This window comes from Belonocnema kinseyi, chromosome 6, assembly GCF_010883055.1.
Source record: "Belonocnema kinseyi isolate 2016_QV_RU_SX_M_011 chromosome 6, B_treatae_v1, whole genome shotgun sequence".
NCBI lineage: Eukaryota > Metazoa > Arthropoda > Insecta > Hymenoptera > Cynipidae > Belonocnema > Belonocnema kinseyi.
The window spans coordinates 7,026,079-7,040,179 of NC_046662.1; the positions used below are offsets into that span (position 1 = coordinate 7,026,079).

Sequence of the window (14,101 nt, forward strand, 5' to 3'; positions counted from 1 at the left end):
ACGACGAACTGAAATTAAACAGCAACCACCGGCCCTTTTCAGGGCCACCAAGAACGTAACGGAGGAAGGCTCTATCTCGGATTACTTTGGGGCCGGAATCAATAAAGAGACGAATTTTCAATCAAATAATCACAATTTCAACCAAAAAGATACATTTTTAACCAAGATTATTAAATTTATACTAAAAAAAAATAATTATAAAAAAAATAAGTTTTGAATCTTACAGTTGATTATTTAACCTAGAAGATGATTATTTTTAACCAAAACTACGAATTTTTAACAAATTACATGAATGATATTTAATCAATTTGTTATGTTTGTAATAAAAGAGAATTTTATTTTATTTTTTTAACGGATTTAGAGAAAAATAATTAAATCCTCAATAAATAACAATGAAATTTCTTACCAAAAAGACGATTTAAGCAAACAGTTGATTTTTTTAACTAAAAAGGTCCATTTTTAACCAAAAATGGAATAGTTAAATTGTTATAAAAATATAATTATCAATAGAAAAATAAGAATCTTCGACAAAGTATTTGAATTTTCGACCAGACTGTTGAATTTTTTAGAAAAAATATGAATTTTTGATCAAATAATTTAATGTTCAACTAAAAAGATAAACTTTTTACCCAGGTGATTAAATTGCTACTAAAAAAACTAATTCTAAATAAATACATACATTTTTAACCAAACAATTGTATTTTCAACCAAGAATGTTATTTTTTCCGAAAAAGACGATTTTTTAACAAAATACATGAATTTCTAACCAAGTAGTTGAATTTACAAGAAAAAATTATTTTGAAAAACGAATATTCTACAAGCAGTTGATTTTTTACCAAGCTATTTAATTTTTAAAACAGAGACGATTTTTCTACAAAATAGTTAAATTTTCAGTCAAATAATTACATTGTTAACCAAACGATTAGATTTGTACTAAAAAAAACTAAATCTAAAAAAATATATAAATTGGAACCAACTATTTACATTTTCAACCAAGAAGCTTAATTTTTACTCAAAAATACGGATTTGAATTAAACATTTTTTTAAATTAGTTTTCAGTCCAAAAGAGATTTTTTCAAGAAAATAGTCGATTTTTTAAACTACAAAAATCAAATTTTAACAAAAATTCAAAAGCTTTTAGTTATCAAACAAATTCAAACGTGCGATTACAACTTTAAAAAGTATTGTTAATTTTGAAATAATTTCAAATTAGAGTGTTCGTTATTACTCTTTTATTCAATTTCAAACGCTATTTAATTATTATTCCAGTCTAATATATTCCTTTATTAACCCATTCCATTTGAAATTTTTTATTAATAAAAGGAACCGTTTGTTATTATTTAGCAATATTTGAAGTTTCATTTAAAATGAGCAATTATAAATGAAATATTAAAAAATAAACAGTTTGAAACTGAATTATTTGAAATAGAATAACAATAGATAAATTATTAGTTCAAAATGACGTAAAATAAAATAATTTAACTTCTAACTTGAAAAATGATAGGCTTAAATTTTTTTAAAGGTTTTTGAATATTTACAAATTCATTAATTCATTTTTTAATTTTGAGCTTTGAAAATGATAACTCAGATTTATATTTTGAACCAGAAAGCTTTCAATATTTCAAATTGTAAATGTTAATTTTTTAAAATTTTCTTGTTTAACGGGATTTAATTTAAAATTGTTGAATTGAAAAGTCTTAAAAGCTTTCGTTTTTATAGCTGAAAATTATTGAGCGTTTTAATTTAGTTTTTCGGAATTGAAATTTTCTTAAGCTTCAATTTTGAAAGTTTAAAATTGATAAGAGTTCCACTTTCAGTGATTTATATTGCAGTGGGGCAGACTGGAAATGCTAAAATTAATCAAATCTTTCGAATTGAAGTGAAAAACTTTTTGGATTAAAATTTGAATAAAGTAAAAGAAAAAGGAATTTGTTAATATCTCCTATTCTATTTTTGGATTTTCAAACTAAAGATTTTGAAAATACAAGACAATTTTCCTATTAGTTCAAAAATAATAGCAAACTTTTTAATATTTATAAGTTATGCTAGTGAAAAGTAATAAAAAATTAAAAGTGAAAGCAAAGTTTGTCTTGATCCTTTTTTTGTTGAAAATATGTAAAAAGCATGCTTTTTTATTTAGCCATATTCAATATTTCCAAAATGTTTGCATGAGTCAATAAAAAAAATATATTTGCAAATTTTCAAAAAATTCTAAATTCGGGAAAACATTTTTTTTTCATTTCTAATTTTTTATTACTATTTACTAATAAAAACTCTAGAAATAGAGAATTTGCTATAATTTTTGAATTAACAGGAAATTTATTTAGATTTTTTAAATTAAAAAATATAACAGAAGGTAATAACCGATTTCAAAATTTTGTTGTCACTTTTTTCGGCCCTAATTTTGATTTTTCTATAAAATTGTATGGAAAGTTATTTTATTTGCTCTCTGTGACTAATTCGTTATAATTATTTCAGCACTTGACGGAAGGGAAGCTCGCTTTGTGGAAAAACGATCTCACTCGACCACTAATATGGTAAGAAGAGATTTTTCTTCTTTAAATTAAACCTGACACTCAATACGTGCCTCCATCTTTCAATGAAAGAAAAAGAAAGCTGCTCTCATTTAAACACAGTCATCTGGCGAATTAACATCATAAATTGCGACGATGTTAAAGTACAGTTTCAATTTCATTATTATCTCAAAATTAAAAATTATATTCTCCAAAGTTTAGGTCGATCGGACAATATCTTCTGTTTTCTGTGAGGATTTTGAAAATTGAAATTTTGGAACATTAAAAAACAATCAATAATAATATTAAATTAGAAATTTTAAAAAAAAAGTGTGTTTATGTTAGAATGTTCTTAAAATGTAAAAAAAATAGTTAAAAAAAATGTAAGGTTAACACAATCCAGACAAAGTGTATTTTTTTTAATATTTTGAAATGCTTCTAAACTTGAACACAAATTTTGTATTTAATTTTCTACTCTTATATTATTATTCAATGCCAAAAACTGTGTCTAAAAAAAAATCAGCATAATGTGTTTGCAAATTTTTCAACCCAAAATTATAATTTAATATTGATTAAAAAAAAAGATATTCCCTAATATTTCAGGTATATTAACATTAGTAATATTTGAATTTGTCTTCAAGGAGCCTCTGGGAATTTGTAGAAGAATTGAAGAAATGTCCTGAGAAGTACGTCGAGGATAAGAGACAGCATACTGAAACTGAATTCGAGGATCCCGTGAGCGACACGGATTCTTGGGCCACGGATTTTGAAGACGAGGTAGAGGAAAGTGTGGATGAAAATTTGGAAGCGAAATCTGTGGAGATAAGGGCCTTGGCTGTTTCGAGAAGTGCAGAGTTTCGGAATAGTTTGAAAGTCTTTCAAGAAAATGATAAAGCTGCAATCAAGAAACAGGAAAATAAAACCACGAATTTGTAAGTTTTTATGATTTGAATTTAATTGTGAATTTCAGGGATCAAAGAAAGTTCCCTACGAGGGACAAAAAATGCTAGATTATATAAAATTATAAAAATGATTCAATTTTCAACAAAATAGATGAATTTTTAATCAAATAGTTGAATAGTTAAAAGTAATTTTCATTTAAAATTAAGATCGCTGAATTTTTAGCTTAAAAATGTAATTTTCAAGCAAATAGTTTTATTTTCTACCAGAAAAGGCAAATATTCAACAAAACACATGAATTTTCAAGCAAAAAAAATTCAAACAAAAGTAGAATAGCTAGAGAGAAGGATTGTTATCCTTATTTTTTAAATTATCTTCAACCATAAACTTGAATTTTCAAACAAGAGGATTAATTTTCTACCAAAAAAAGATGAATTTTTAACAAAATACATCAATTTTCAACCAAAAAGTGAAATTTACCACTATCAAAGATAAATTTACAATCAAAAATTAAATTGTTAAATTCGTAATTCATCAAATTAATTTCTAACAAAAAAAAGTTTTCAACAAAATAGTTAAATTTTTTAGGAAAATAGTTCAGTTTTTTAATTAAAGAGATTAATTTTCACCTGAAATAAAGTTAAATTTTCAAACCGAATTGAAAGATTTACAATTAATTAGTTAAATTTTTCACGAAAATAGTTTAATTTTCACCTACTAAACAAATACATTTTCAAGCAAGACGATTAATTCTCTGCCACAAAAGAAGAAATTTCACCTAAATACATGATTTTTCAACCAGGAAAGACAAATTTTCACCAAAAATTAAGTTGTTTAAAGTTCAGTTAAAAACTCTTCAACAATATACATCAATTTTTAATTTAAGAAAATAATTTTTTAACAAAATAGTTCATTTTTAGACTTGGAAATACAAATTTTCAATAAAAAATTATTTTCAACCAGAAAAAAATTAATTTTCAGTGAAGATCATACATTTTCTACCATAAAAGACGACTCAGAAGGATGACTTTTTAGCAAATTTATCAAAAAAATATATAAACATTTAATCTAATAGTTCAATTTTCAAGCAAAAACATGAATTATCAACCAAAAATATTAGTTTTCTACTGAAATAGATGATTTTTCGACAAGATACACGAATTATTAACGAAGTTGTTGAATTTTCAACTAAAAATGACAGTTTCCACCAGAAATTTAATAGTTAAATTTTCTATCCAAAAATTAATTTTCAACCAAAAATGAAGGAATTTTCAACATAGTAGTTAAATTTGCAACTAAAGCGTTGAATTTCAACTAAAATTATAAATGTTAGACTAGACTTATGAGAATCTCAGAATTTATTTTAATTAATGGAAAATTGCATTTTTTCGTTAACTTTTCGGTTGAAAATTCAACTCTTTTTTGGAAAGTTTATCTTTTTTATTTTAAAGTTTACCTTCTTTAGCAGAAATTAATTTTTTTTTAGATAAAAATGCATCTACTTGGTTAGAAATTAAGATATTATACTATTTTCTTGAAAACTTAACCCTTTCGTAGAAAATTTACTTCTTGTTTAAAATTTATTACTATTTTGTTAAAAATTCATCCTTTTTGGCTGAAAAAATTCGTCTTTATGAATTGAAAATTCAATTTTTTCATAGAAACTTATTTTTTCGTTACAAAAATTCTATTTTTGATGTTACTGAGTTAATTAGATAATTTTTTAGATGAAAACTCAACTTTTTTTGTAATAAAAAATTCTGCTTTAATATAAATTTCATATTTTTTTATAAAAATGCAAAATTTGCAAGAGAATTCAACAATTTTGTTAAAAATTCATCCTTTCTGGTTACAAATTTGTCTTTTTGGATTGTAAATTCAATTTCTTTTTTGTAGAAAATTATTTCTTGTTAAAAAATTCATAGTTTGATCGTGAAAACTCGACTAAAATCTTTTTTAACAGAAAATTCAACTATTTTTTTGGAAAATTTATCTTTTTGATTTAAAATTTCATCTGCTATAATAAAAATTTCATTTTTTGTATGAAAATGCAACCTTTTGGTTAAAAATCGTTCTTCTTTGCTTGATAATTCAACTAATTTTTTTTAAACATTTGGTTGAATCACTTTGTTAAGAAATCACTTTTTTTGTTAAAGATTTATATTTTATGTTGAAAAATGATCTCTTTGGATAAAAGTTTAATTATCTTGCTGAAAATAAATCTTTTTAAATTGAAAATTAAATTACATTGTGAACATTTTCTTTATTGAAGGCTTATGACCGGTTAAAAATTTAACTGTTTAGTGGACAATACTTCTTTTTTCAGAATTCATTTTTTAACAGAAAATGGAAGTTTTCAATTTTTTAAGATTTATATTTTTTAGTTAAAAATTTGCGTTTTCGTTTGTAACAAAAATATTTTTTACTTTGAAATTTCCTTTTTTTTTTGCGTAAAAGTGCATCAGTTTCGTGGAAAATTAATTTTTTGTTGAACAGTCATATTTTTTGTTTGAAAATTGAATTTTTGTAAAGAACTTTTATTTATTTTTTCATTGAAAAATCTTTATTTATTGGAAATTTGTCTTCTTGGTTTTAAAAGTCCTTTCTTTTGTTGTATAAATTTAATTATTTTTTAATTAAAATATAAACTATGACACTTTTTTGTTGACAATTTGTCATTTTAGGTTGAATATTCAACTATTATGTTAAAAATCCAATTATTTTGTTGAAAATTCCAGTATTTTTGGGTAAAACATGAATTCTCGACAACAAAAAACGGATTTTCCACAAAACACATTAATTTTGATCAAAAAAATTCATTGTCAACCAATTTAGTTTAATTTTCAACAGATTTGTAATACTAATTTTCAAGAAAGTACATACATTTTCATCAAGCAGTTGAATTTTCAATTAAATAAAAATTTCAAACCAAAAATGGAATAATTATTTTTTCAATTTAAAAGATTTAACTTTTACTACAAAAAACAACGAATTTTCAATCAAATAGTTCAATTTTCAACCCAGAGGATGATTGTTGAACTAAAATAATACATTTTTCAACTAAAAAATAAATCAATTTTCTACAGTAAAACACAATTTTCAAGAAAATACATTAACTTTCAACCGTATCTTTGGATTTCCATGCCAAAAAGACGAATTTTCTACAAAAACAGTTCAATTTCCTATCCGAAAATATAAATTTTCAACAAGAAAGTTAATTTACGACTAAATAGTGGAATTTTTAACTAAAATTATCAATCTCGAACAAAAAAATTATTTTTTCACTAAGTAGTTCACATTTAATCTAAGCAGTTGTTTTTTTCAAACAAAAAAATATTTTTATTTTAAATAAAACATAGTTAATGTCAACCAAAAGAAAACGAATTTATATTGCCAAATAGTTAAATTTTCAACCAATAAGTTGATTTTTTAACCAAGAAGATCAACTTTCTACAAAGAACGACAATTTATTAACAAAATACATGAATTTGCAAATACCTACTTGAATTTTTAACTAAAGAATATGAATTTTCAATCAAATAGTTGAATTTTGAATTGAAAGAGATGCATTTTCAACTAAACATGAAAAGTCCAAAATCACTGAAAAAACGTTCAGTATTATGAGGATCTTCCAAATACTAATTCCAAATTTTTAGCTTTAATTCATGATGTTAGAATAAAAAATTATAATAACCAGCTTACATAAGAAAATAAAAAAGATCGTGAATACTAATAAACTTGAAATTCTTGTCTAGGAAGAACCGGCTGAACAACAAAGCAGTAGACGACAACACCTACGCTAATTATGACATGGGTGCGGAGACAGAAACGACATACGCTAATTGCGAAGTAGCTGAAGTGGACGTGACTAAAATACAGAAAAACGAGTCCAAACTTCACAGTATCGGTACAAAGAGTTTGGCAGAGCAACTCAAAGAACAACTAATGCTAAGAGACGCTCAAAAACCGGCTCTCGTACCCAAACCGGAAATCATATCTACGAATCGGGAAAGTTCGAAGAAACGACAACCCCAGACGTCCTTTCTTCATACGAAAACGTCAAAGAAGCAGAATGGCGGAAATGATGTTCAAAGTAAGTTTGGAATTCGCAAAACCAAAAAAGAAATTCCGAGATTCAATCATTTGGGGCCTTAAGATGTTTCAAATTTCCAACTTTTATTGAAAATTCATTTCTTTTTGAAAATGTCACTACTTTTTTGAAAATCATATTTTTAACTAAAAATTTAACTATTCCAGTAGAAAATTTAACTATTTTCAGGATGGCCGCTGGACAATATTTTTAGAATAAAAATTTTGTTCAACTTTGATTTCAACCGGTTTTTAAATAATTTGTTAAATTGTGACTTTTATAAATTACTGTATCATTTAGTTTAGAATGCTTGTTTTTAAAATCTTTTACTTTAAAAATTTTCCATTTTAGATTGTTAATTTTTGAGCATATATTTTAATTTAAAGAATTTTAAAATGCAGTTTTAAAGATTAACAAAATTAAACATTAGAAGTTTTTAAAATCGAAGATTTTTAAATTAAAAACAGGGTGGCTACCGGACCAGCAAACCGAGAATTTGACGAATTTTCAGAATATAAATCTGTCCAAGTTCAATTTTAACAGTTTTTAAAATAATTAAAGTGCAGTTTTGGAGATTTAAACAATTAAAAATTAAAAGCAATTGATGTAGAAAACTTTTGATAAAGAACAGTTTTATTTTATCAACTGTAAATATAAATAAATAAATAATTTTGAAAATAGGTCTGTACTCTAAGTATAGAAATCTAAACAATAATTGATTTGACCAAACAATTTCGTTCAAAATTTGAGAATTTTCAGATTGTAACTATTTCAATCTGAAAGTCTTGATAAGAATTGAAATTAATATATCATTTTTTCCGATCATTTTATTTTTAAATAAAAATTTTCATGATTTATCAATAATATATTTTTAATTCAGAATTTCAGGTATTCCTTTATATTATTTTTCTATATTAAATTGAATAAAGAAATTTATTAATATATTATTTCTATTAACTTTTTCAGCTATTAAAAAATTTAAACGTGCGGCTTACTATTTTCCACTTAAAAATAAATCCATTATAATATATTCATAATTAAAGGTTTTTATTAAGTTTAAAATATTTTAGTCTAAATTTTTTAATTTTTATCCCGTTTAATTTGCAATTTCTTAATGAACAAAAAGAATGAGTATTTAATATTTAGCAATATTTTACTGTTCATTTAAGACGAGTAAATTGAAACCAAATGTTTAAAAGAAAACAATTTGAAACTGAATTGTTTTACATAGAAACCTTTGAATCTTTAGATTTTCGAGAACTTTTAGCGTTACAATTTTAATTGTTCTATTTAAAAAGTGTTTAATTTATAAGTGAAATTGTTAAATTTTGACGCACAAATAACTATTGAACACTTATTATTCGTAGGAAAAATTGAGTAATTTTAAGAGATATTTACAAGTTTTGAAAAGATTCAAAAGTATTAAAAACTTAAAATTATTTCAAGTAATCTGTCAAAATTCATTGCATTTTTTTTTACAATTTTCAGAAAATCCTTCAAATTTTAGACAATTTCTTTGCAATTTGGATGTATGAATAACAATTGAACACTTTTTATTCGTAGAGAAAAATTGAGTAATTTTAAGAGATATTTACAAGTTTTGAAAAGATTCAAAAGTAAAACTTGAAATTATTTCAAATAATTTAAACGAAGTGTGTTAACATTTTTTTCAGAACTTCTAAATATATTTTTAAATTAATCGAAATTTTCGTACAATTTTTTTAAAATCCAACAAATTAAATAAAATCCTTAAAATCTTCTTAAACTTTCTGTTACAATAATTTTTCAAAGTGAAAAATCATTTTCAATTTTCCTAAGAATTTTAAGAAAATTTTTATTTTTTTGTAGTCTTTCACAATTCCTAAAAAAATTCAAAATTCCGACAGCAAGTAATTGAAATTATTTCAAGTTCTGAATTTAATTTAAATCTTTTTAAAACTTCTAAATATCTCTTAAAATTACTCTAATATTTTTACAAATAATAAGTGTTCTATTATTATTTATAAATTCAAATTCAAACTTTTTTAATTTGCATCTAAAAGTTGTAGAAAAAATTCAATTCATTTTGAAATATATTAAAAAGTTTTGACAAAAAATTCAAAAATGATTTTGAATTTGGAAAAATTTAAACCCACTTCTAGATTGTTGAAGATTTTGAAATAAAAATTTAAAAATTTTAAAGGATGCCTCAACTATTTAAAACAAAAATAATTTAACTCCTAATTTAAGAACTGTTAAGTTAAAAAGTTATTTTTCAATTTTTAATGTGTCTAGCTTAAAATTACTTAAAATAATATAATTTTGACCAATTTTAAAGTTCATTGCCCAATTCTTTAATTTAGACTATTGAAAATATTAACGTGGATTTATATTTTTGAAACTTAATCTAATTTGTGGTTTATTGTTGATTACTTTATATGGAAAATATTTTAGAATATAGTTTGATTTTTAAAATTTCATTGGCCATGAAAAATGTTTGCGAACCGGGAAATGACCGGGAATTTTTTCGATTAAAACGGCCACCCTGTATTTTGGTAAAAATCCCTTTTTTTTATTAAGAATTATATTTGCTAAGTAGAATTCCATTATTGTATTTTTTTTTTAATTCAATATTTTTCATTTAAAAATTAAACTATTTGTTTTCAAATTTATGTACTTTGTGGAAAATTCTTCTTTTTTGGTGTGAAAAATTAATCTTTATGATCAAAAGTTGATATTTTTGGTAGGCATAAAATTGACCTATTCCTGTTGAATATTCATCATTTTAGTTGAAAATTCATCAGTTTATTTGAAAATTAATTTCTCGAACTGAAAATCTAATTGTTATATTTTTGGTTGAAAATTAATCTTTTCTAGCTCAAAATTTAACAATTCGGCTGAAAAATTTGTCTTTTTAAATGGGAAATTCAACTATTTCGTTAAAAATTTGCACATGAAACTGATTAATTCTCAAGAAAAAATGTAATATTTGATATTTCAAAGAATTTTTTTTTTCATTTTAAATAAAAACACAGTTGACTACATTTAAAAATACGAATTTTCCATGAAATGATTTAATTTTTGATTGATAAAAGATTCTTTAGTTAAGAAAGATGAAAAATCCAACCAAATTGTTAAATTATCAAGCCAAAAAGACGAAGTTTCTACAAAACCGAAAATCAACTTTTTCGTTATAGGTTAATCTTCTTATTTAAAAAAGCTTCCTTTTCTTCTATTTCAGTTAATTATTTATTATTCTTTGGCTGAACATTCATTTTTTGACTAAAACTGTAATTATTCCATTTTTGGTTGAAAAAGTTGTCTGGTTAAAGATTCATTATTTTAGTTGAAAATTGATCTTTCTGGTTTAAAATTGAACTATTTTAGTTAAAGATTCTTCATTTTAGTTAAGAATTCATCACTTTGTTTGAAATTATTATTTTGTGGAAAGTAATTTTTTCAACTGAAAATTTAACTTATTCCAATTGAATATTGCACAGTTTTTGTTGAAAATTCATCTATTTGGCTGAGCATAAATTATTAAAATTTAATTATTCAAGTTTTTGTTGACTATTTATCTTTTTTAGTTAAAATTAATTTTTTTAATTTGAAAATTCCACAATTTTAGTTGACGATTCATTCTTTATTTAAAAAATCACCTGTTAGGTTAGAAATTGAACTATTTTTTTGAAAATCCGTTTTTTTGTTTGTTGAAAAAAAAAGTTTTAACTGAAAATTTAATTTTTTGTTAAAAATTGATATTTTTCAGTGGAAATTTAAGTATTTATTTAAAATTTCATTTATTTTGCTATTTTTTCGTCTGTTGTGTTAAAGGATGTTTAGAAAGTACGTCATGAATTAAAATAAATGTTTACTTTTTGCGGCAAATATTAATTTCTTACTACTTTTGGTTGACCGTGAAAATGAAAAAAAAATTGACCTGGAGAAACCGGGAAATGACAGTGTATTTTTTTACCAGGCATTTTACAAATTTGTAGAAGAAAAATCTGTCCGCGTTCGATTTCAACACTTTTTAATAATTAGTTGAATTTTTATGTTTTTCAATTATGCTATTATTTAGCTTACAATGCGTGATTCAAAAATTTTTTTACATTAAAAATTTTGAATTTAAAATTTTTATTTTCAGGCTTTCATTTTTAATTTTAAGAATTTTTCAATGTTTTCTTAAAGACTTGAATAAATAAAAAATAAAAACCTTTGATGTTGAAAATTTTGGATAAAAAACATTTTTATTTAATAAATAAATACATTTTTTTAATTATCTGTACTTCAAGTAATAAAAAGCGAACAAAAATGATTTTAAATCAGTTCAAAATTTAAGAATTTTCTGATTTTAACGTTAAAACTTAAATTGTTTCAATTTGAAAGTCTTAGTTAGTTTAAAAATAACTGTATAATAATATTTTATTAATTAAAGGATTTAAAAAAATGTTTAATAATGTTTCAGTCGAAAATATTCAATTTTGAAATTTTTCAAATTTGAAATTTTTAATTAAAAAAAAGATTACTTATTTAATATTTAGCAATATTTGAATTTTTCTTTAAGGCAAGTGAATTGAAACCAAATATTTAAAAGTAAAGAATCGTTAACTGAATTGTTTGGTATAGAAAGCTTGGAATCGTTAAAATTTCGAAGAGCCTTTAAACATTGAACGTTACAATTTTAATGGTTGTATTTGAAAAATGCTTAATGTGTAAGTGAAATTTTTAAATTTTGGTGTATAATTTACAAATGAACATTTGTAGACAAAATTTCAGTAATTTTAAGAGATATTTACGAGTTTTAAAAAGATTAAAAATTGTCATGCAAATTTTAGAAAGTTTTCTTAAAATCTTCTAGAATCTTTTTTGAAAATTTTGTTTAAATCTTTGAAAACCTTTTAAATATTCTCTTAAAATAATTTTTCAAAATGAAAAATTATTTTCAATGTTCCTATGAATCTTACGAAAATGTTTTTATTCTTTTGAAGCTTTTCAGAATTCTTGAAAAGAATCTAATTTTTTGTTTAAAATCTGCGAAAGTCTACATTTTGTTTTATACTAGGCTATCATGTTAAGTTTTTCATTAAGTTTGAATCTTTTCGAAACTTCTTTATATATATTAAAATTACTCAAATTTCGCCTACAAATAATAATTTTTCAATTTTTATTTAGACATCCAAATTGCAAAGAAATTGTCTAAAATTTGAAAGATTTTCTGAAAATTGTAAAAAAAAATTCAATTAATTTTGACAGATATTTAGAAGTTCTGAAAAAATTTCAAAAATAATTTTAAATTTAAAACAATTTCTAGAAGTTCTCAAGATTTTGAAATAAAATGTTGAAGCTTTCCAAGGATGTTTAAACTATTTAAAAAGGAAAATAATTGAATTTCTAATTTAAGAAGTGTTCAGTTAAAATTTTGAAATTTTTCAATATTCAATGTTTCTAGCTTAAAATTCCATAAAATTATATAATTTGGAAAAATTTTAAGTTCATTGATTGATTTTTAAATTTAGAGTATTGGAAATGATAACGTGGATTTATATTTTTTTATATTGAAAAATGTTAGTACCTTTAATTTGATGCGCGTAAACTATTGAGCATTTGAATACAAAATTTATTAATTAAAAACTTTTAAATTTAAATTTTAAAAGTTCAAAATTTAACATTTCCACTTTGAGTGCTTTTATTTGCAGCTCAGTTTTTATTACCTCAAGTGCAAAATTTGTTAGCTTTAGAATTCCATTTTTTAAATTTCATTGACTGTGAATTCAGCAGTAACTGATTTTTAATTTTGTTGTTATTACAGAAAGAATGTCTGTTCCGCCGCCAGCGGAGCCAAAAAAGGAGAAAGAGACTCCTGTTGCTCAAATTAGTGATAGCGTAAATAAGAATTTGCCAAAGCCTCCTGGTTTGATCAGAAGCTTTGATCTGGTTGCAAACTTGCCTACGAGGACAGAGGAAAGCGAAGACGAATACGAAGCTTTCGATGAGCAAATTATTGAGCAACACCAGAGAAGAGAGTCAATGGCTAGAGTCGATAGCAAACAATCTCTGACAAGTGGCCATCAGAGTTCGGTTGAGAGCGTTTATCAACCTCCGAGTATTACGAGCCGTGACGAGGAGGAAGAATATGAAATTTACGAGTCTATTACTGAAGCAGTGAGTAGTTAATGAATCATCATTTTAGATAATTTAAGGGCATGTGTCACAGCTAAATTCCTATATTACCGACCACAGTTTTTCAGTACACTGCATTTTTTTTGAAACTAAGAACTTTTTTTGTAAATAAAATATCGAGCTGAAACTTTGGGAAATGTATCAGAGTACAATAAAGTACGTTTAGGTACTGCATTTTGGTAGGAACTTCACTGAAAATTATTTCATCTTGTTTCTGATCCTCAACATTTTTTGAACGCTCGAACTTTTTTTATACATAAAATATCGGTCTCAAACTTTGAGAAATGCAAGAGCCGAAAGAAAACTACGTTTAAGTACAAAGCTGAATAATAACAGATGTAAAAAAATATATTTCAACAATCAATTTCAACGGCATCAGCCGGTAACGTTGTACACGAAAATACGAAACCTGGCGGCCACTAGACGAGGCTCTAGA

At 23.7% G+C, this 14,101-nt stretch overlaps 2 protein-coding genes across 2 annotated transcripts in view; one reads left to right on the top strand and one right to left on the bottom strand.

Moving 5' to 3' along the window:
* The window catches only part of LOC117174705 (glutaredoxin 3), a 47,362-nt gene that overhangs the window by 24,194 nt on the left and 9,067 nt on the right, over positions 1-14,101 (bottom strand). The gene's annotated exons all lie outside the window — the stretch shown is intronic.
* Positions 1-14,101, top strand: part of LOC117174704 (lymphocyte cytosolic protein 2-like) — a 48,217-nt gene that overhangs the window by 13,566 nt on the left and 20,550 nt on the right. The window contains exons 3-6 of the mRNA XM_033364011.1: positions 2,479-2,537; positions 3,155-3,445; positions 7,169-7,506; positions 13,295-13,647. Of these exons, the coding sequence (XP_033219902.1) occupies positions 2,479-2,537; positions 3,155-3,445; positions 7,169-7,506; positions 13,295-13,647 (1,041 nt within the window). The remainder of the gene's footprint in view (positions 1-2,478; positions 2,538-3,154; positions 3,446-7,168; positions 7,507-13,294; positions 13,648-14,101) is intronic.